Source organism: Colletotrichum abscissum (genome assembly GCF_030869225.1).
Source record: "Colletotrichum abscissum strain IMI 504890 chromosome Unknown Scaffold_8.1, whole genome shotgun sequence".
NCBI lineage: Eukaryota > Fungi > Ascomycota > Sordariomycetes > Glomerellales > Glomerellaceae > Colletotrichum > Colletotrichum abscissum.
The window spans coordinates 263,266-283,212 of record NW_026850525.1 but is presented as its reverse complement, the minus strand read 5'-3'; the positions used below and the strand labels follow the sequence as shown (position 1 = coordinate 283,212).

The 19,947-nt window shown below is 53.7% G+C and overlaps 7 protein-coding genes across 7 annotated transcripts; 2 read left to right on the top strand and 5 right to left on the bottom strand.

Annotated features, from left to right (window-relative positions):
* Nucleotides 1-342: 342 nt before the first annotated feature.
* Nucleotides 343-1,647, bottom strand: CABS01_04119 (uncharacterized protein; the record flags this gene model as incomplete). The annotated part of the gene is made up of 1 exon (XM_060537490.1): nt 343-1,647. The coding sequence occupies one exon, from the start codon at nt 1,645-1,647 to the stop codon at nt 343-345; it is 1,305 nt and encodes a 434-aa protein (XP_060390335.1).
* A 1,447-nt stretch (nt 1,648-3,094) lies between these two features.
* On the top strand, nt 3,095-6,313 carry CABS01_04118 (uncharacterized protein; the record flags this gene model as incomplete). The annotated part of the gene is made up of 1 exon (XM_060537489.1): nt 3,095-6,313. The coding sequence occupies one exon, from the start codon at nt 3,095-3,097 to the stop codon at nt 6,311-6,313; it is 3,219 nt and encodes a 1,072-aa protein (XP_060390334.1).
* A 624-nt stretch (nt 6,314-6,937) lies between these two features.
* On the bottom strand, nt 6,938-8,333 carry CABS01_04117 (uncharacterized protein; the record flags this gene model as incomplete). The annotated part of the gene is made up of 2 exons (XM_060537488.1): nt 6,938-7,630; nt 7,740-8,333. 2 exons carry the CDS (start codon nt 8,331-8,333, stop codon nt 6,938-6,940), a joined length of 1,287 nt encoding a protein of 428 aa, XP_060390333.1.
* Nucleotides 8,334-9,263: 930 nt separating this feature from the next.
* CABS01_04116 (dolichyl-phosphate-mannose-protein mannosyltransferase) lies at nt 9,264-11,759 on the bottom strand (the record flags this gene model as incomplete). Its single annotated transcript, XM_060537487.1, has 3 exons — nt 9,264-9,691; nt 9,747-11,382; nt 11,502-11,759. 3 exons carry the CDS (start codon nt 11,757-11,759, stop codon nt 9,264-9,266), a joined length of 2,322 nt encoding a protein of 773 aa, XP_060390332.1.
* Nucleotides 11,760-13,402: 1,643 nt separating this feature from the next.
* On the top strand, nt 13,403-14,169 carry CABS01_04115 (endoribonuclease L-PSP; the record flags this gene model as incomplete). Its single annotated transcript, XM_060537486.1, has 4 exons — nt 13,403-13,559; nt 13,641-13,654; nt 13,698-13,937; nt 14,053-14,169. 4 exons carry the CDS (start codon nt 13,403-13,405, stop codon nt 14,167-14,169), a joined length of 528 nt encoding a protein of 175 aa, XP_060390331.1.
* Nucleotides 14,170-14,811: 642 nt separating this feature from the next.
* Nucleotides 14,812-15,183, bottom strand: CABS01_04114 (ubiquinol-cytochrome C reductase; the record flags this gene model as incomplete). Its single annotated transcript, XM_060537485.1, has 3 exons — nt 14,812-14,871; nt 14,959-15,007; nt 15,143-15,183. The coding sequence occupies 3 exons, from the start codon at nt 15,181-15,183 to the stop codon at nt 14,812-14,814; spliced, it is 150 nt and encodes a 49-aa protein (XP_060390330.1).
* An 836-nt stretch (nt 15,184-16,019) lies between these two features.
* CABS01_04113 (calcium-translocating P-type ATPase) lies at nt 16,020-19,778 on the bottom strand (the record flags this gene model as incomplete). The annotated part of the gene is made up of 4 exons (XM_060537484.1): nt 16,020-16,497; nt 16,550-16,935; nt 16,986-18,826; nt 18,884-19,778. The coding sequence occupies 4 exons, from the start codon at nt 19,776-19,778 to the stop codon at nt 16,020-16,022; spliced, it is 3,600 nt and encodes a 1,199-aa protein (XP_060390329.1).
* Between the last annotated feature and the right edge of the window lie 169 nt (nt 19,779-19,947).

The window sequence follows — 19,947 nt, the reverse complement described above, 5'->3', positions numbered from 1 at the left end:
GCCACGAATCTGTATCAACATGGAAAGAAAGAGGGTTGTGACATTGTTGTTGTTTATTCTCTCTGCCTTGAGCTTGTTTCCTTCCGCTAGACCCTTTGAAAGTTTACTCGTCCCCAAGTTATGCACGTCAGATTCCCAATGGGCTCCCAAATTGAACCTTCTCTCGGCGGCCCTCAGACATGGTACACTAAGGTATGATTGCTTTGGGAGGCGATGGCCGGCTGGGACAAGGATGGCCAGATCGCTGGAAACATGACCTACTCTATTTCTCTACTTTGCAACCAGAGGAATGCTTCCCCTCCCCCTCTTCACCAGCCACGCGGCTGAAGCTCACCGTTACTCCTAATTGGGGACCCTCCGCCACAGCATCTCAACCTCATCCATCAGCTCCTCCAGTGGCAACTCGGGGGTACATCCCGCTTCTGTGATGCGTGGCTCCGAGCTGCTGACTACTGCCCGGTGGTCCTCCTGCTGCTGATCCCGGCTGCTCCGTTGTTCTCCTGTTTGATGGGTGGCGTTCACTTGTAGAGGACGGCCTACGCTCGCCGAACTACGGGTTAGCCCTCCGGACATATCGGCCGTCCCCTCTACCGCACGGGGGGACGTCTGTTGTTTGCTTTTCTTCTTCTTGATTTTCAGGGGCGCGGGGACGAGGTGGAAAGTAGATCCACGGACGTATGAGGGTATTGGCTCGGGCTGCGTGGGAAGGGGCGATGTAAGACCACTTGGTCTCTTTTGCACTTGATGTTGCTGTTGCTGCTGTCGTTGTCCATCGTGACTTACCGGGATCCGCTGCTCTTGAGGTCGCTGGTGAAGATGTGCTTGCTGGGCACCTTGCTGCTCTCCTCGACGATGCTGCTGCTGCTGGCTGGCTTCCTCCCCGCGAGCGTCGTGAAATCGCTTATTGAACCACGGCGACGTCGGAGATCTACCACCCCTTGAACTATGTTCAACTGCACCAGCAACACCTCCTCCGCCACTTCTGCCGTCAGCGTTCCCCCCATCTCTCCTCGTGCCGTTCCCCTCGTGACCACCCGTCGGCTGGCCCGGAGCGCCGGAGTCTTGATATCGACGCGCATTATCCCCCCGCCGCGGGGCCTTCTGCCCCCGATTTCGATCTCCTGAAGCACCTGGAACACCGTAAGTATCATTCATACCATTATTCCCCCCCAACTCCGGACGCCTCTGCTGCTGATACCGCGTCCTCGCCAGCGTCGGCGTCGACGGAGGAACGGCCTGCATCGCCGCGACGGCCTTGTCCTGGACGCAACGGGGACACTTTCCCCCGACGGGACTCATGCAGCGTTTCCTTCCGCGGCAGACGCCGGACTCCTCGTGGGCTTGTGGCGGTGGCGGCGTGGAGGGGGTGGAGGGGCAGGGGAAGCAGGGACAGAGGAGGAACATCCACGGGGAGCGGGGGTTGCGGGTTCGTCGTGCTCTTTTGGCGTTGTTGGCGCTGCTGGTGTTGAGCTGATGATGATGATGATTGCGGGCAGAGCCGGCAGAGTTGACGGAGGAGGAGGAGGTGAAGCTGGAGTCGTGTGGGGTGAGCTTGCGCGCCTGTTGCGTCTTGTAGTCTGCGCAGTCTATGTCTTCGAAGACGCTGTGGTGGCAGTCTGTGTAGATTATTTGCTTTTCCCAGCACATCTTTCTCGTTCGGCTTCTGGGGCACGAAACCGCCCCCGGTGATATCTCGGAATTTGACGTACCTCTACCGTATGTCATCTAGACCTCTGACTTAATTGATCTCGGGGAGTTGGGTTGCTTTGGTTTTGAGGGTTTAGCCCCCTGGAGGCTGGAAACGGGGTTTTGGGTTTCGATTCTTGGCTGGTTGATACGACTGGCTTCTTGAGAGACTCTCTATCTCTCGGTCTGTCTCTCTTCTTGCCCGGGAGAGAGAGGTTTCGACTGGAGCCTTTTGTATCGACGAGGAGAGGTATTTCGGGCTGTGGACAAGGAGGGCGGGACAACACAATGCCTCGTGTTTTTTTATTCATGTTGTTCTTCCCTGCTAGGTACACAGTTTGAAGGTGGCTTTTATGGGGACTTTGTCTTGGAACTAATGCTGCAGTTCTCTTATTTGTGATGCTCGACAACCAGGTTGTTCACTTTCCCTAGAATTCGGCAGACAGCTTGAATTGGTTCCTTCTGGATAGACAGAGGCACTCGTAATGATCCCGAGCTAGACGGCGGCATCTTTCTCACATCACCTTGTTTCTAACACTGGCCCATCTGGCGAAGACGAGCAAGTGGTCCCGCTCGTCCTCAGTGGTTTTCGTTTATTTGAGGCCAATCAATTTACGAAGGAGATAAGACAGATACGTCGAGGTAGCCAACTGGCTGGGCGTCGTCGTCGAGAACAATCAAGTCAGTGCGGTCTACATCCAATTGCCGAAACAAGGGATATCTTCATCCGGAAACTTTTCTTGTTCTGTTTCTGGAAACTCTGCTCCGTTCAAGAAGGGTTCTCGGATAAGGATGTCCGGGCGTTGATGTTTGCTAGGATTCAATGTTTTCCCCTCCCTGTCCATGACTATGAGGATCATTATTGAGGAATCCAGAAGACCTCTTTTCTCCTGAGGAACTGAATGTTTCAAAACTGTTAGCTCTTCAAAGACAGACATCAAAATCATACTGAATCGAATTAGAATCAACAACATCATTGTCATGTTCGTTGCATGCTGTTTCAGGCCCTCGAATCAACGGCCAATGATGTTTTACAGGTCCCCATTTAGGAACAAGGAAAAGTCAAAGAATACCATGAGGAAGCCTCCTTTTCTTTGACATGACAGCCTCTGGTGCTTCTTCCTCCCCTTGCCTGACGAGCAAGGGGCCAGTCAAAGGCTACTTCTTTATAAGGCAGATACCATTCTTTCGAGCATCAGGTAGCGGCCAAAAGGAGAGAAAGTGGCCCTTCCTTAAGTTCCATCTAGGTCAAAAAGGAGTCAGCCCAGCTCCATCTTGCATTTGTCGACTAGTCCATTGCTTCCTTCTTCGACTTCTTTCCTACTTCTTATCTAGATTTCCATTTCTTTTGGGCGCGCAAAAACAATCGCTAGGGAGAATAATTTAAGTTTTCGAATCTCGAGGAACAATGGGCTTCACATGGCCATCCCTAGGACGCTGGACGTCCAACAGAAGAAGACCCTCGAGATCATCCCGCGAACCATACCGTCACCGCCCTACGACGTCGACGACCAAGACGTCGGAGTGTTACTCTCCCACCACCGATCAAACCCACGAAGACGAAGATAGAGAATCCAAGCGCAACTGTCCACAGGACACATACAGCTACGACGCACCCGATTCTTCCGTATACGGCGGCGCCCAGTCACCCACACACCGTCCCTCGGCCCCTCCGGCCCAGGGCGTCAGGGAGACGGAGTTGTTGCTCAGAGGTGAGTCCCCCGCGGCGCTCATCGAGCTCATCCGGCGGACGGAAGACGCTGAACGGCGGGTGAGGCCAAGTCAGGAGTTCAAGTACCTCGGCGCAGACGACGACGCGCTACACGTTCGGTTCGGAACCACGACGACGGTCTACGGGCGTGGGGGGGAAGGAACCGCTCGATACGACGATGGCTGGGTTCTCTCTGCCGCCGAAGAGGACCGTCGCCGGGACGAGGCGGCGGTTCGGGAGGAGTATGACGACGACTTCGACGAGCAGGAGTTTGGGGATTGGAGGGACGGTGGATGTGAGTGCGAGTGCGGGCGCGGCGGACGTGATGAAGAGGATGAGAAGCTTGAAGAGGAGTGCGATGAAGCGGAAGAGGTAATTCGCCACGATCACAGCCGGCGCGGGTCATGGGCTGTTGATGAGTCTTCACGTCCGTGTGGTCACGAGGCAGAAGAAGGTGCTAATGCTCAACGTCACAGGTCGGAGGCGCAAAAGAAGGAGATGGGAGAGGTTATGCCTGCGTTCGAAGTATGTGGTGTGGTAATGAGAGACGGACTGCGGTTGCATCCGACGAACGGCGCGGCCTCGGGCTCTTTGACGACGGTTCAGGGGCCTGGAAGATCCTCGACGGCGGGGGAGGAGGGATTGGAGATGACTTTGGTCGACTACTCCAGCGATGGGACATCCACCGCGGAAGAAGACCCCTCTGACGGCGAGGGCAGTGAGCCTCATCTGCCGTCGCTGTACTTTGAGGATTTGAGAAGTATGGTCGAAGAGGCGGCGGTTCCGGACCCCTTGATCTCGGGGGCGGATGTCGTCGATGGGACTGGTGATGAACAGACGAACGAGGCAGAATCGAACTCCACGCCGGATGCGGAGGTGTTGTTTGATTTCTCTGAGTATTCCAACGGACATGAGCGTTCGATTGGGGATATGCTGGGCTCCTTCTCTAGAGAATTTGAAGGGTGGCAGGCCGATGCTGATGAAGAGGAGAACCTCCCTCCGACTCCTGCTCATGAGATTATTCGCCCCGTCGCCGGACTGGGTTGGTATGACGACAATGAGAGATCGAGGTACTCTGATGTTTGTCCCCAGGCTTTGGTCATGAGCATTACCAGGGCAAATGCAGAGTTCAACGCGGCATCAGAGAGTCCGCTGACGTTCCCCCTCCGCAAAGACTCGTTGGAACATAGCCCCAGAGCCCTCACCTTTTCCGAGGTATCCTACGCGGCCGAGAAAGGAGATGGGTTCACGACAACGAAAGCTGGTGAATTCGATAGCACACCCATGAGGACAGTCTTTGAGAATACGAGCCAGTTCTTCAAGTCAACCATCCTGGAAGACAAACACTGGATATCAAAGCCAAAGTCACCTGCATCCCCGGGACGCTCTTCCTCCGTCTACTCCTCAGACTCCTCGGATAACGCAGGCTCTCTCTCCCCCACCTCTAAGGCATCCCCAACCTCCCCGAGCGAGGGCGAAGAAGACGAAGAAGAGATAGATGGCCTCCTCGACATCTACGCAACCACATCCCACCCCGACCACGGATCCCCCCTCTCTCCCACAACCGACAAAGACCTCCTTCCCCCTTACCACCCTTCCTCACCATCCGCCCTCGTCCCTCTCACCACAATCGCTCGCGGCCTCTCCCTCCCCCAAACAACCCCCTATAGCACCCTCCAAACCCACCTTGCCCGCAACGCAAACATCCTCCGCTACCTCGTCCTCCACTGCATCCCCTTCCCCTCCATAAACCCCCTCGAACCCCAAACCGACCTCGTCGAACCCATCCTGCCCCTACCCCTGACCCCCGGATCAGGAGACTACGCTCGAAACTTCCCCTCCCACCCGCGCAGGCGCGAGTACACACGCCTCCTACAAGCCGTCCGCTCCGTACAGTGGTCAGCAGACGCCATCAACGACATGCTGGCCGTGGTAGACTTTCACTCCCCTCTCCCGTCCCCTTCATCTCCGTCATTCTCGACGGACCCTTCGCACAGACGAATCTCCACGGCCCTACCCGCCTTTCGAAAACTCCGCGCCGCGGACGCAGAGCGGCGGGGGTACCTTACCTCCACGCAGCTTCACGAGCTAAGCATGCACGGTATCTCGCTCCTCGACGTGCTGCAGATGAACGACGTCCCGCGGGTCGTAAGCTCTGGGTTAGGCGGGCGTCTCGTTGCTGCTGCGGCGTCTGGGGCGTTGGGTGTCGCGAGGGAGTGTAATCTGCTCGACGAAGAGGGGGCGTTGCTGGAGTTGCTTGCTGATCCGGAGGAGGAATTTGGCTCGAGGTTGAGAACTCGGGACCAGGGCAGACGTAGTGGAAGGGGGAGCGGATTGAGGTGTTGTACTGGTGTTGATGATGAAGGTGAGACAGGCGACGAAGAGAACGGGGCGGATAGCGACGACCAGATGAACGATGATGAGGATGAGGGGTATGGAGATGGAACGTACATCGATGGCCTTGTGGACGATGTGGGAACAGGGAATGTCGTTGGCGATGATGGGGCGTACCTCGTTAGCCCCTTATCTCCCGAAGCATTCACCGCAGACCAGACCTGGGAGGAGCAGGGTGGTGTAGCCTCAGCACCGACGACATCTCAACCCTCCGAGGACCTCATGACCTTCTCTGACGATGACGAGGAAGAAGATGAGGATGACATCTACGGTCCACCTACAGACTGTACTTTTGAACAATCGGAAGCGGAGCTCCACGTGAAGCCGCTAAATATACCCAAGAGGAAACCCGCACTCAAGAGGTCCCATCACTTTCGAGAAATCCAGGCCTCTGACGAAGAGACAAAGACGGCTGTCCTGGTCAATAAAGAGACAGGCGAGGACCCCGAGTTGCGACGGTTCCTCGCCGAGATTGGGGCGATGCCTGTAGTTGCTGGCACGTCGGACGTCATCATTGAGTGAGGTTAGGAGGGACCAACAAGAAATTGACGAAAACTTGTCACATCCTATATCGAGAAATTCGTGCGAGATATCATTTTATAGTCCACAGGAAAGGAAGGCGGGATACGAATATAAACACAGGTGGAACATTTGTTGGTTTGGCGATAATACCTACTTACCCTATCTTAGAATGGAAATAGGAATACTCTGAATATACAACAGGACCAAAGGTATATACCCCGCCTCAATCCCAATCCCGTCACCAGCAACAGCAGGCGCCTCTCTAGGTCGGGAGGTCAGGACAAACTGGCTGGGTGGTGGAAATGGTTAAAGGTCGACAGTCAATTTATACGCCAAGCAGCCTACTCGACGACAGGCTTAGCGAGAGTATCCGAGTTCGAATCCCAGCATGAGCACCAAGAGATGTAGCCACACCGGTGGTGAACTCTTTTTCTTTAATCAGTCTTTGAGAACACTTCATTTGATATGTGTAAAATAGTCGGACCAGAAAACCAACAGGAGGGGACATGAGCGTAACTGATTCTTGTACGTCACAAGATATGATACATCCATACAAAATAACACATCCAACGGGTATCTTTTTCTCCTTCTCCATCTTTCTCACCATCCTCTCCATCCTTTACTTCATACGTGAGCCCATCCATTATACACAAGCACCTGCCCCTCATTTATCAAACAATCAACCCCCTTCTCGCTCCTCATCTTTTGATCACCACCACCGCGAGCCTCCCACTCCTTCAACCTCTTCCTCACAACCCACTCCTTGACCCTCTCGCTCGTCAACACCCGCCTCACCCGTCCCTCCCAAACCCCAACCACAATCCTCCACACAGAAAGCCAACAACCCCTGCCACCACCCGGATTCACAGCCTCGTACGCAGCAGGCGAATACCCGACCCTCACCCTCGGATTCACAAACACCCCCAGCTGCTCCGACAAAGGATTGTCCACATGAACGAGACAACACTCGCTCGCCTCGAGATGCGCCTCCTCAGCCAACGAATCGTCCACCCCGCGGAACGCAAGCCTCTCGATACCCCCAGCCGCGCCCCGCCGATTCGCCAAAAACGGCGCCGCCGGCATCGCCACGATCCCGTTCCAGCAGCTCCGCACGGGCACGGCGTCCGAGTAGGCCATCATGGCGGCGCGGCTCGCCTCGGAGCGGAAGTACGGCCACCGCTGCATCAGCGTCGCTTGACCCGCCGAGTCGCGCAGCGCAAAGGTGTCGTAGTAGGAGGGCGGGTGGGCGAAGTCGAGGGAGCAGGCTGCGGCGTAGATGCCGCCGTTGGTGTCGAGCAGCGCGAGGACGTCTTCGGTCTAGAGTTTTCCATGTCAGCTCCCCCGCTCTTGCCTTTGAGGCGATTCACATGCGCAGTGCTACCGCTCGCTGCCCATGTTCAAAAAGAAAGAGAGACGCAAGTCTTACCGTAAACACAACGTCATTCAAAAAGAGCACCGTATCAAACATCTCCCCCTCCTCCCCCAACTTCCACAAATCCCGCAACGTCAAATTCCTCAACCTCGCAAGAAACGGTATCCTCCTCATCTCCCTCTTCCCCCTCGGCGTCGTAATCCACCCTTCCCTCTCCTCCCCCTCCGCAGGAACATCCTCCACCTCCTGCGCATGCGTCCTCTCGTCAAGCACCACATTCCTCCTGACCCCCCTCTTCTCCAACACCCCGTCCAGCTCCCTCAGCGCCGCCTTGGTATCGTCCCAGCTCCCGCTCTCGTACACCGACACATAGACATTCTCGCGCCCAAGCGCCTCGACGAGGTCTAGCACAGCCTTATTCCAGTGTGTCCGGATCACGGAGGCGTCGTTGTAGTGCATTCCTGCAATGTAGATGCGCTCCGCGCGCCGCGGGCGGGAGGGGTCGTGGCGCGGGGCCGAGGTGACGCGGCGCTGGTAGCGGAGGGCGTCGAGGAGGACGTAGAGGGTTACGATGAGGGCGAGGTTGCGGAAGGGGCGGGAGCGGAAAAGGCGGCGGGCGCTCAGGCGGATGCCGTTGAGGAGGCCCATGGCTTTTTCTTTCTTTCGGGGTGAGCTCGGCGGCGGCGTTGCGCTCGAGCTTAACCGTCGGTGGTCGTTGGTTCGGGTCGTGGTTCGAGCGGAGGGCGAATCGGCGTCGGGAGACGAGGCCGAAGGACGAGAGGATGTACACGATAAAGTCAGTGAGCAAAGACCGAAAATGCGAGATGTATCGTGGACGCCATTGAACCAGCTTCAACGATATAAGAGAAAGAGAAAAAGGGAATCCTCCGGATGTAGGAAGCCGATCTCCCTCCTTCCTGCACTGGCCAAGACGGGCGAGCGAGAGTCTTGTATTATCATCCGTAAGATAATACGTAAGGCAACACCTGGAGGCCGCGGGGACCTCTAGGTGCTCAGTAATACGAAGTAGCTTTTCCGCAGGGATCAGCTAAGGGTCCCGTCACTATGTACTGTCACTAATTACTGCAGTTGGTTTTGCCCGGTGTCATTGGGCCCCGGCAGGGCTGACAGGGTCCGTTTTGGAAGCCTGGAGAAGACGGGGAGCCACGCGATTGGTCGCTGCGACACAGCTCACCCCTGCAAAGGACGATGACCGACACGACCTCAAGCATGAGGGAACATTGACCAAGGCATAGCATGACTTGAATGATGCTTCGCTCTGATTATGCATAGAAATGCCATCAATAGGTATCTGTACCTCAGGAACATCACAGCTTCACATGAAGAAAGGTCCTCTGGAGTATATCTTTGGACTCAAGAAAACTACTAATACACTCGACGTCCCCAATCATCCCCATTTTAATCCTCTGCTGGACTCTATGGTCACTGTGTTCCCTTGACCTGTTCACTCTGGGTCGTTGGATGTGAGAGCCCGTCTGACTTCTGGGGCAACATCTTCTAAAAAGGTATCTGTATCATCAATCCCCGCGTTGGGTCTTGATGTGAACGGCTTGCCATTTATTTGGCAAAGTGCAGGTCGTATCCGAGCCACTTGCGACGGACAACCTCCTCAACCGTGAGGCCAGGGTATCCGTACGTCAAGGGCAGGAAGAAGTACCAGCCGGCGAGGGCAATGAGAAGGATGACGCCACAAGCGATCCAGGCGCCAGCGAGACTCTGACCAGCGAATCGCTCGCGGGCCGAAATGTGTCTCTTAGGTCCCTCGGCCTTCTTGTTGCCCTTGATGACTTCGTAGCCCTCCTCGGGAGCGGGCTCGGCGGTGAAGATGAACTCCAATAAAGCACCAGCAACCAAGCAGGAAGCCAAATGCGCCGGCAGGTAGTGGTGAAGGAAGAGTTGACGGCCCATCAGATAGAAGGGGAAGTAGTGAGTAGCCCAGGCAAGGAAGAAGAAGCCGGTTGAGTTGTACAGACGCGAACGGGTACCTGCTGATGATTAGCGACGGTGTCCTAGACAAAAAATGATACGCACGGTACTTACGGTGGTCAAGAGCGTCAATGCCTCGTCTAAGTGACACCTGGTCCGCGCCGATGATACCGGCAAAGACTGCCAAAAGACTGCTGGCGAGCCACCAGCCGATGGGGTTACCAAGGAAGTAGATCTGCTGGCGGGTGTCGTTCTGAGTCCAGAAGCTGACACCGCGGAGCAGGAAGGGCCACTGGTAGGGGTGGCTGGCGTACGGGTGGCTGCTGGTCAACTGGTTGTTGTGCCAGAACATGGAGCGCTGAAGCTCGAACCACTTGCGGAAGAAGGGCAGGGTCTTAACCTCCTTCTCCGGCTTCTCGCGTCTCTTAGAGTCGAGGGGGATCGCGGGAAGGTCCTCAACAAACCAGATATTGGAGCTCGGCGCCAACTGCTTGTTGCCGTTGATTTCCTGCTGCTTGTGGCCCCATTCGGGCAGAGGAGTGGTGTGCGTCCACATGGCAACCTTGCTGGGGTTGTGGATGAACTTGAAGTGACTCGAGATACTCTTGAACTCCTGACCAGGCTTGCCGTTCTCGACGCGGATCTCAAAGAGGGTGTCGTTGAGACGGTCGCCGTACGCATCAGCCAAAGGCACCGTAGTGAACTCCTGGTTCGTAGGGTAGTAGGGCGAGGCGACGTCGTGGGACAGCAGCATGGTATCGGTACCCAAGTGCCTGAGGCGCACAACATCGTTGTTCTTGACGGCCTTGCCTGTCTTCTGGTCGTCAACCAAGGGGATGATCTGCCAGTAGTTGTTGGTGTCGTTGTAAGGGTAGCCGGTAACCTGCTGGCCCTGACTGGAAACACGGCCGTCATCGTAGCGCAGAGGGTAGTGGTCGTCGTGGCTGTGCAGATAGGTCTTGGTCTCCTTGTGGCGGATGCTGATGGTGTCGTAGTACTCCACGGTCAAGGAGTTGGCCAACATGACATTGTCGCTCAGCGTCTCCTGGAACTCAGGAGTCATGAAGTCGTCGCCAGGACCGGATCGGGTCAGGACGGCGAAGTGGACCTGGAACCAGAAGAGGTAGAAGAGGAAGGGCATGATGATCAGGCCAAAGGCGCGAGCAGCAAAGTGCTTGCCAAAGTCGGGAAGACTCAAGGCACCGCCGGGTCTCTTGATGTCCAACAGGCCCCAGAGATCGATAATCACAGCGGAGCCAATGGTGACGAAGGCGAAGAGTCCAACGTACTTTGTCGAGATATCGGCAGACAGGGCGAATCCGGTGAGGATCAGCCACTTCCACCACTTGCGCGAGAAGGGCTCGTGGCGCAGCTTGTAGAACTTGATATAGCACAACAGGCTGCAGGCCATGGCGAAGACGAGGGTAGCATCGAGAAGAATCAGACGCGTCTGTCCAATGTGAGCGTTGTCGAGCAAGACAAGACCGGCGGCCAAAAGGCAGGCGGGCAAGCTGTAGCCAGACTCCCACATGATGAGGTAGGTGACAGAGACGGTCAATGCGCCGAGAATGGCGGGCAGAGCTCGGAAGGCGACATAGGGCACCTTGTTGGAGATGTAAGAGTCGCCAATATTCTCGAAGTGGAAGTGTCCGTCATAGCCAACGAGCCATCCCATAAAGGCAAAGAGGAGCTTTCCGAACGGAGGGTGGACATCGAAGAAGTAGGTTCTCTCGAGGTAGTAAGAGGCAAACTGTGGTAGAGGGAAGTCTTCGTTAGCTATCATGTGTTCTGGTGATTCTAATTCTGCATTGGGTTTTCCTCTCTTCTCTTTTCTTCTTTCCTCCATTGGGAGATGAGTATCCGACGTACCTTGCCAAAGTGAACTTCGTCAAAGACGACCTCATTGGGATGGCTAATGCCCCAGAAACGTGTGACGAAGGCGAGAATGGTGGTGATGAGAAGTCCGACGCCGTACTCGGGCTGGGAGACGGAGCGCTTGGTCTTCGCACCGGCCTTGTTCAACGACTCGACGACGGCGTCAGCTGCACCGGCAGCGGGCGTGGGAGGCCGCTTCGCATTGTTGCGCTGGCGAACGCTGCCCTGCGGGGTGGCAGTCGTCGACGCCATGATGGGGGGTGTGGACGTGGGGGATTCGATGAAGGAGCTGCTCGGCGATGGAAAAGGTTTGTCAGTCCAAGCCTTGAGGCTGAAAAGTTTTGGGTTCCAGATGTTTGCGAGCTGGGAATATTTGATCCCTCGGGGGGCAGGCAGGTTCACCACAGAAGAAGGACAGATAGCTCCAACTGGAGGGACCCTAGGGGATTGGATTGGATCCAATCGATGAGTGGTACGTATCGCACTAGGTACGGTACTTTGGAGCTGTAAGGGAGCGAGCTCAGGGGCTTGTAGCTAACTTACACGCTATGAGGAAAAGTGGAGCGCGTCAGCCCTCACGTCACGTTTGGTCAAAAGTTGAAGAGAAGGAAGGGAACGCAATATAAAAAGGTGACGCGTTAAGGAATGACTTGAAGAAGAAGAAGGCGAAAAAGTTGCCTAGGGGAGAGAAAAAGAGAGGGCCCGAATTGACTTCTCACGATAATGGAGAAGAAGATTGAGAGACGGCAGAAAAAGGGACAAGGAAGATTAATCGTCTTCCCCGGGAACTTGAGCGGAAAAACTTGGGAGACCCCCTGACGACGTGCAGATTGCAGACTGATACTGAACCTTCCCGAAGACCAGATGGCCCTATCCGTAGGTAGTATCCGTAGTCTCAGAGGCTAAGGTACCTTAGGGGACGGGATAATCTTTGGGGCAGGGATTGATCTCTGTCTCCAGGGATCACCAAGAGGACTGGACACTTGGCCAAAGTGACAGAGCTATCAATAAAATCATCTAGGCATTCACGCACTCATTCTGGTTTCTTACTGGGCATTCAATTCATTCCATTGGATGGAGCTGCGCTAACAATTTCGGAGTAGTGTTCCAAGGGCGGCTTGGGGAGACTACGGAGTACAAGTGGACTCCTTAGAATCGGTAGAGAGCAAGGGCAGCTCCAGCCCACCTCACCTCATCTCACCTCTTCCCACCTTCCGCCGCGATAAGATAAGTATCCCATGATGCTTCGTGGAGCCTCTGAATCTCCGACACAAAATCACTTTAAGAGATACATTGTACGCGTAGGCAGAACAAGCTGCTCCCCAGGAACAAGTATCGTCTTGTATGACAGGAACTATTCAAAATCTTCGAAATCTTTCCTAGCCAGTGGCCAATGCCATAATTTCTGGCCCAGGCATCTGAATGTACAGATGTTAGATACCTAGTCGAAATACAACTTCAAGAATATGCCAGCGGCGGATACACTACAGATAGATATCCAATAACAAGATCCCACAGACATGGTATTCAAAAAAGCTTACAGGCAATCATGCAATGCCATGTCAACTTGTCAATCCAGGGCGCTGGAAAGCCACAACCTGCAACTGGCCGCGCCGACGCACGCCGACGAACCCACCCCTCCATCCGCGCACCGGGCCCAGCGCCGAAGAACGGAGGGCGTGCCGCACCACACATGCCACCAACGGCACCCCGCCCGAAGCCCGCCCATCCAATCGTGAAGCTCCAACTTTATATGTAGACCCTCAATTCGCCGCAGTCCGCCCTACCTTTACCTGTGTACTCCGTAGTGCTACGTCTCTGCTTTGCTCCAATTGCCCAATTGCTCATAACCCCGCGATAGATAGTTCTCTCGTCCTTTTCCCCTTCCCTTCCCAATGTCCTCACTCCTCAGATCCGTCACAAGACTTTCATCCCGCGCCGCCGTCCGCTCAACACCACGCATCATCACAAGATTCCATATTCAGCCCTTTAGCGTCAACACAGCAAAGATGTCTGAGCAATCCATCGTCTTCACTAAGAACGCCCCGGCCGGTGAGTATTCTCTCAGTCTCATCCTACTCACCTCAAACTGGTGACTCCAAGTAACACTAGCTAACAAACCAACTCGAATAGCTCTTGGCCCCTACGTATGGAAACACCACACTCTCTCGTCATGGGACTCTTTTGAAGAAAAAGTCTAATCTAACCATCATCAACCCCCAACAGTCCCAGGCCATCAAGACCCCCACCGCCATCTACTGCTCCGGCCAGATCCCCCTCACCCCCGAGGGCACCTTCGTCGAGGGCTCCATCGCCGACAAGACCAAGCAGTGCATCTCCAACCTCAAGGCCGTCCTCGTTGAGGCCGGCTCCTCCATTGAGAAGGTCGTCAAGGTCAACATCTTCCTCGCTGACATGGGCGACTTTGCCGTAAGTTCCCTCCACCACTCCTACCCTTCCCCCATTTTCCCCTGCCCTTTAAATTTTTTCTGTGCTGTTTCTCTTGGTTTATCCATCTTGATCCGCCCCTGACAATCACGAACAGGAGATGAACGGCGAGTACGAGAAGTGGTTTACCCACAAGCCCGCCCGCAGCTGCGTCGCCGTCAAGACTCTGCCCAAGAACGTTGACGTTGAGATTGAGTGCATTGCCCTTCCTTGAATGGCAAGATGTACCTTTCCGGGAGAAAGCTCGGCCCGTGAAGGAAGTGAGCAGTCTCTGTAGATCATAATGAATACAAAAAACAAGTGAAACATCCATCTAGACGTGTTTAGCTCAAGTGAACGCCCAAGGTACCCAATGGAGTGTACAGGAGCACGAGACATGTAGAATTGCCCATATGATTGCTTAAAGTATGGTTCTGTATGTAAGTTCTCCCTTGCAGTACCTATACGTGATCCGTGGACCGTGATATCTTCACACGCTGGATGAACCTCCTACCGGAAAAGCAGCTTCGTAGCTACATAAACCACCCTGAACCTCAGCTGCAATACAGAACCTCTCAGGAGAGCTCATCCCAATCAAACCTCAACACCTGCCAGGATTAATAGCCTGCAATCCGCTTAACCCTCCTAGATCCTCCTCACGTCATCCCTCACAAAAAGCAAAAAGGAGAGCCTCGAATGCAAGTAATATGCAGAAAGGTAGCTTGATGTTCTACACGCCCTTCCGTCTATCGGTACAAAATACACGCCCACCTAGGGACTTCCCCCTCCTCCACCAAGCCAAAGCTGTGAAAAGAGGGAAAAAAGGCCCCTCGTTCACTCTATTTCGGTCTCCCAGTACAGTCGTAGATTTCGTCGTCTATTCCTCGTCGTCATCGGCAGCCTCAACGTACTTGTGGCGGATGTCCTTCCATTGGCGCTACATGTTTCAATCTCTTGTCAGCGAACAGTCCCAGCCTACCATATAGTGACCCTGCACCTAAATTGTGCCCATTGAAGTACTTACGCCGCGGTTAAGGTAGTCCCAGTACTTGTTCATCGCGCCGTTGAAGCCCCTAGAGCGCAAATGTCAGCCCACATGTAATTCCCTCTCAACTACCCCGATACCTCCGGACCCATCGGCCTCTTCTCTCCCCGAGGCCTCGCCCAAGGCACCAGCAAGACGGATTATCGCAGGGGAGTGATCTCACATTTCGAAAGCGAAGCCCGTCGCAAAGACAAAGCCAAGCATGGAGAAGTTGTTCTTGAAGATAGCGCTGTACCACCACTAGTTAGCACATACGTCCCTTCGTCTACTCATTTAGGTCCCAGATCCAATTCGCGCAAGCATTCAAGCTGAGTATATTCGGTCTCGGTCGTCGGTGAAAGCTGCAGGAAGCAGAGAGAGGGAAAGACTTGCGTGTAGAAGGGGCGAGCGGCGGCCTAGAGAGAAACAGAAAAGTGAGCGATTAGCCAATTGCGGTAGCGCGACAGGTGCCCGCAGGACCTTGCACATACCATTGTGAATTATCGTCTGTCAAGTTCGCACGTCTCGTGTAGTGACAAGTGGTGCTTCGTTGCGGTCGGCGAGGCGATGGATCGTTCGGGGGGAGGGTGGGTTGAATCGGATGGTGTTGGGAGTCTTGACGAAATTCGCGATGTTCCGGGAAGCACTTAGCTTTGCCGAAATACATGGGCTCTGATTGGCTCTGCGATCCACCTTCCCTTTAACCATCAAAGGCTGGATGACTAAGGATCGAATGTCGCAGCTGTCAACACCAGCCACATTCGCCAAACGCCACAGGTCTCCTTCCACACTGCCATTCACTTGCAAGTTGCGGCTTTGTTGTACATCTACCTTGAGCACTCATATGACGTTCCGGTGCGACAAATTTGACGCTCATTTTGTTTGCCCCTTAACTGTTTTTATGGTACTGTTAAGTTGATACGACACAAATTTGAGATAGGTCGTCCAAACACGTTTGGCAGTGATAAACGACCAGTCGCGGAAGCTCGATCAAAAGAGTTGTTGTTACTAATTACTACTATTACATGATTACGAGCCTGCTGTTGCTAAATTCTTGATTCTTAACCCTCCTTGATAAGCGAAACGCTGTGATCATGGCCGCCAATCTTCGCCTTGGCATGGACCTTCACATTGTGCATCCGCTGGCGGAACGGCATGTGCTCCTGCGCTCTGCGGCCTCTGAGTCCAGTGTGTGTCCGCAGAGGAGGTTCGAGACCGCCAGTAAACTTGCGATGCTCCTCGAGACGCTTCTCCGAAATCGTATCAGGCGCCCACTTCTTGCGGATGAACCATGGCAGACATGAAGCCACCCACGCGTCGGGAATGAGACGGATGAAAGCTCCCCAAGGAAGAGAGATGGCGCCGAGGCCGATAGAGAGACCCCATTCTTTGCCATTTAGAGCATGGATCTGGAATGCCTCACCTCCCTTGAAAATGATGAGAACCTGACCACCAATCATGATCAGGTTGATTCCGATGAAGAAGTAGTTCTTGGTGATGTTTTCGAAAATGTTGAACCTGTTATCTAGGCGGCGATTGCTAGTAGAGAGTTAGCTGATCATTCATAAGTTTTTCACCATAAATTACGTACTTCAGTTCGTTGAAAATCTGCAACCAAACAAATGTGTTGAAAACGAGGGTATTCAGACTCTTGGTATCATCTTCGGATGTGCCATAGCCCAAAAGGCTGCGTCCAGCAAAGTTCAAGACAAAGGTGATCACGAGCTGCAAAATTGCTTGTCCCATAATCATCTTGGCCATCCTCAGCGTGATAAGTGACGCAGACTTTCGGTCAGGCTTGCGGTCCAGGACACTGCGAGTCGGCGGGTCCGTGGCAAGCGCGAGCGCGGCAAATGTGTCCATGATCAAGTTGACCCAGAGCAGTTGGACGGCGTTGAGAACCGACTCCTGTGTAGGGCTGGCGACTGCAGAGACAAATGTCAAAACAACAGCGGTAACGTTCACGGTCAGTTGGAACTTTGACTTATTAGCGGATTCCGTCTAATCACTTCACTCATGCAACTTACCTGCAAGAACTTCTTTACAGAGTCATTCACAGCTCTTCCCCACATCAGGGCCTTGACGATTGAAGCAAAGTTGTCATCCATCAGAATGATACCAGATGCTTCTTTCGCAACTTCGGTGCCAGCAATGCCCATGGAAAAACCAATATCTGAGAGCTTCAGCGCGGGTGCGTCATTCGTGCCATCTCCAGTCACAGCAACCGTCTCACCAAGATCTTTGAGAGTTCGGACAAGAATTCTCTTGTCTTCTGGACTGGAACGCGCAAGAACTTGTAGTTTGGGAACAATGTCCTTGAGCTCTTCCTCAGTCTTCCTGCGGAAAGTCGGACCTTCCATGGCAATGCCACCATCTTCGGGGTGATAGATGCCACATTCATTGGCGATTGCTCTTGCCGTCAAGATGTTGTCTCCAGTGACCATGCGGACCACTACACCGGCGCGATTGCAGTCCTTGATAGCATCGATGACGGAAGGTCTCAAGGGATCTTTGATACCGTAAATCGCAATGAGGGTCATGTCTTGGTGAATCTTGTCAAAATCTGCACTCCTCGAGTCCTCCTCGGAGACGGCTTCCTTTGGTGGCCAGGAGTCGAAGTCTCGGAAGGAAGAGCCAATTGTGCGAAGGGTTTGGCCAGCGTACGAGTCAATTGTTTGCGCGAACATATCCTTGTCCTCCGAAGTCAAGTCGACCACGTTGAGCTCGGAACCACTTGGGTTGTCCAACACCTTGGTGCATTTTCCGAGGAGAATCTCAGAGGCTCCCTTGACGTAAGCCCTGTATTTACCGTTCGAGAGTTTGACAACAGTAGCCATGTACTTGACTGCCGAATCGAAGGGGACAACTTGAACCACGTTTGCGTTTGATCGCTCCTCTTCGACAGGTCCGGCTCCTAGTTGATCCCGGCTGAAAGTGAGAAGGGCAACTTCAGTCTTGGACCCGATGAAAGTGTGCTCTCCTTCTTGGTCTCCCTCGAACGCAGTGGAGTTGACAGCATTGCCTTGAATGAGGAGTTGCTTTGTCTCGGAGCTCAGGTCTTTGGCAAAATCTCCAGCTGAAACATTGCGAACCGAGTTGACGTGGGTTTCGTCGGAAGGCGACGTACTGTTCTTGGGCTTCTCTTCTCTTGAGGACTCAAGAGGAGCATCGGTACCGCCAAAACTGATACTCTTACCTAGGGTCGTGGCAACAACTGACATCTTGTTTTGCGTGAGGGTTCCCGTCTTGTCTGAGCAAATGGTGGTTGCGTTGCCCATTGTCTCGCAAGCCTTGAGAACTCTCACCAAATTATTGTCTTTCATCATACGTGATGTTGCAAAAGATAGCGCTAAAGTAACAGCTAGAGGCAGTCCCTCGGGAACAGCCACAACGACAACGGTAACAGAGACGATGAAGAGCTTTAGGAATTGCTGACCCTTCTGCTCAGGAGTACCATTATTTGTGGGAAGTCCAACGCAGAACTTGATGAAAAGGACAATGAACAACAGCAAAGCTGCGGCAAAACCAGCTTTCGCAATCCAATCTGCAAGAATGTTGAGCTTTCTCTGCAATGGGGTATCTTCTTGCTCGGTTCTGAGAGACATGGTGATACGGCCATATGAAGAATTGACACCAACTGCAGTGGCCAAGAAAGTACCAGTGCCTTCTTGAATCTTGCTGCCGGAGATGATGAAGGGGTCCATTTTCTCGATATCAGGATGATCGACATTGTCTTTTGCCATCTTGTCAAGAGCCTCGTAGACTTCGTCGGCGCCGACCTTTTTGAGCAGATCAGACTCGCCTGTAGCCGATGACTCGTCGCACTTGACCCCATGACCTTCAATGAAGATGCCGTCAACTGGTACCACTAAAGAACTATGCGTTAGCCAGGGATCGACCAGATGTCTCAACGATAAACACTTACTGTCGCCTGTTGAGAGATGAACGACATCGCCAACCACAATGTCGTAGACAGATATTTCCACCGACTTGCCAGAACGGATGACCTTGACAGTGCGATCGTCATTCTTTTTGTTGAGAGTGTTGAACTTTTGCTGCATTCGCCAATCGTTGATCGAGCCAACCATGACAACGATAACAATGGCAACCATAATGGCAACACCCTCAACCCACTCGACTCGAGCTTCGCCCGGTGCATGGCTTTGTCCAAAAGTCTCGTATAAGCCAAGCGCAAGAGAGACAATGGCGGCAATCGACAACAAAATCAACACCTTGTCGTTGTAGGCGATCCACACCATCTGTAGAAATGACTTTTGCTTCTTGTCAGGTAGCTTGTTATCTCGAAACGCATGCTTACGATCCGAAAAGCCACCGGTGTACTCGCTTGGTGGAGGTGGGATGGGGATATCATTCTTCGCTTTTGGGTCAGGCTGGGGGACTGTGTTTCCAGCTGCTCCGTACTTGGGCACGCCTTTGAGGGCCACCTCTTCGAACGAAACGGCGTGATCCAATTTGTCTTCATCAACACCCAAGCCGGTCTTGCGATTGGTTTGCAGACCCTTCTCTAGACCAGCAAGGCCCCCGAGAGCATAAAAGGCGTTGTGACTTTTTGGGTTCAAGAGCTTGCTCAAATGACCGGGGGCGAAAGCGAATTTGTTGTTATCTTTCGTGTTAAACATGTCTTCGGTGCCGCGATCAGGAGTCAGAGCATCTGTCGTATCCAGAGAGAACTTGCGGGATCCATGGTGGTTCTCATCCTTGGCTGTCTTGGTCTCGATATCAAGTGGTTGTTGCTGACTCTTTTCGTCCTGATCCGAGACATTGACGGCTTTCTCGGCATCTTTGTTGGTGGCCGCCATATTGGCAATGAGGACTAAGCGATATGGCGAGAGGTCTTCGAATTGATGCAGTATCCAGATGCGTGAGTTGATTTCTGCCGGGTATTATTCTAGAATTGTCTCTCGAAACAAGATGTGTTGGGCCAAGCAGGGTGTTGATGTTTGACCCCAACAGTCACTAAACCAGTAA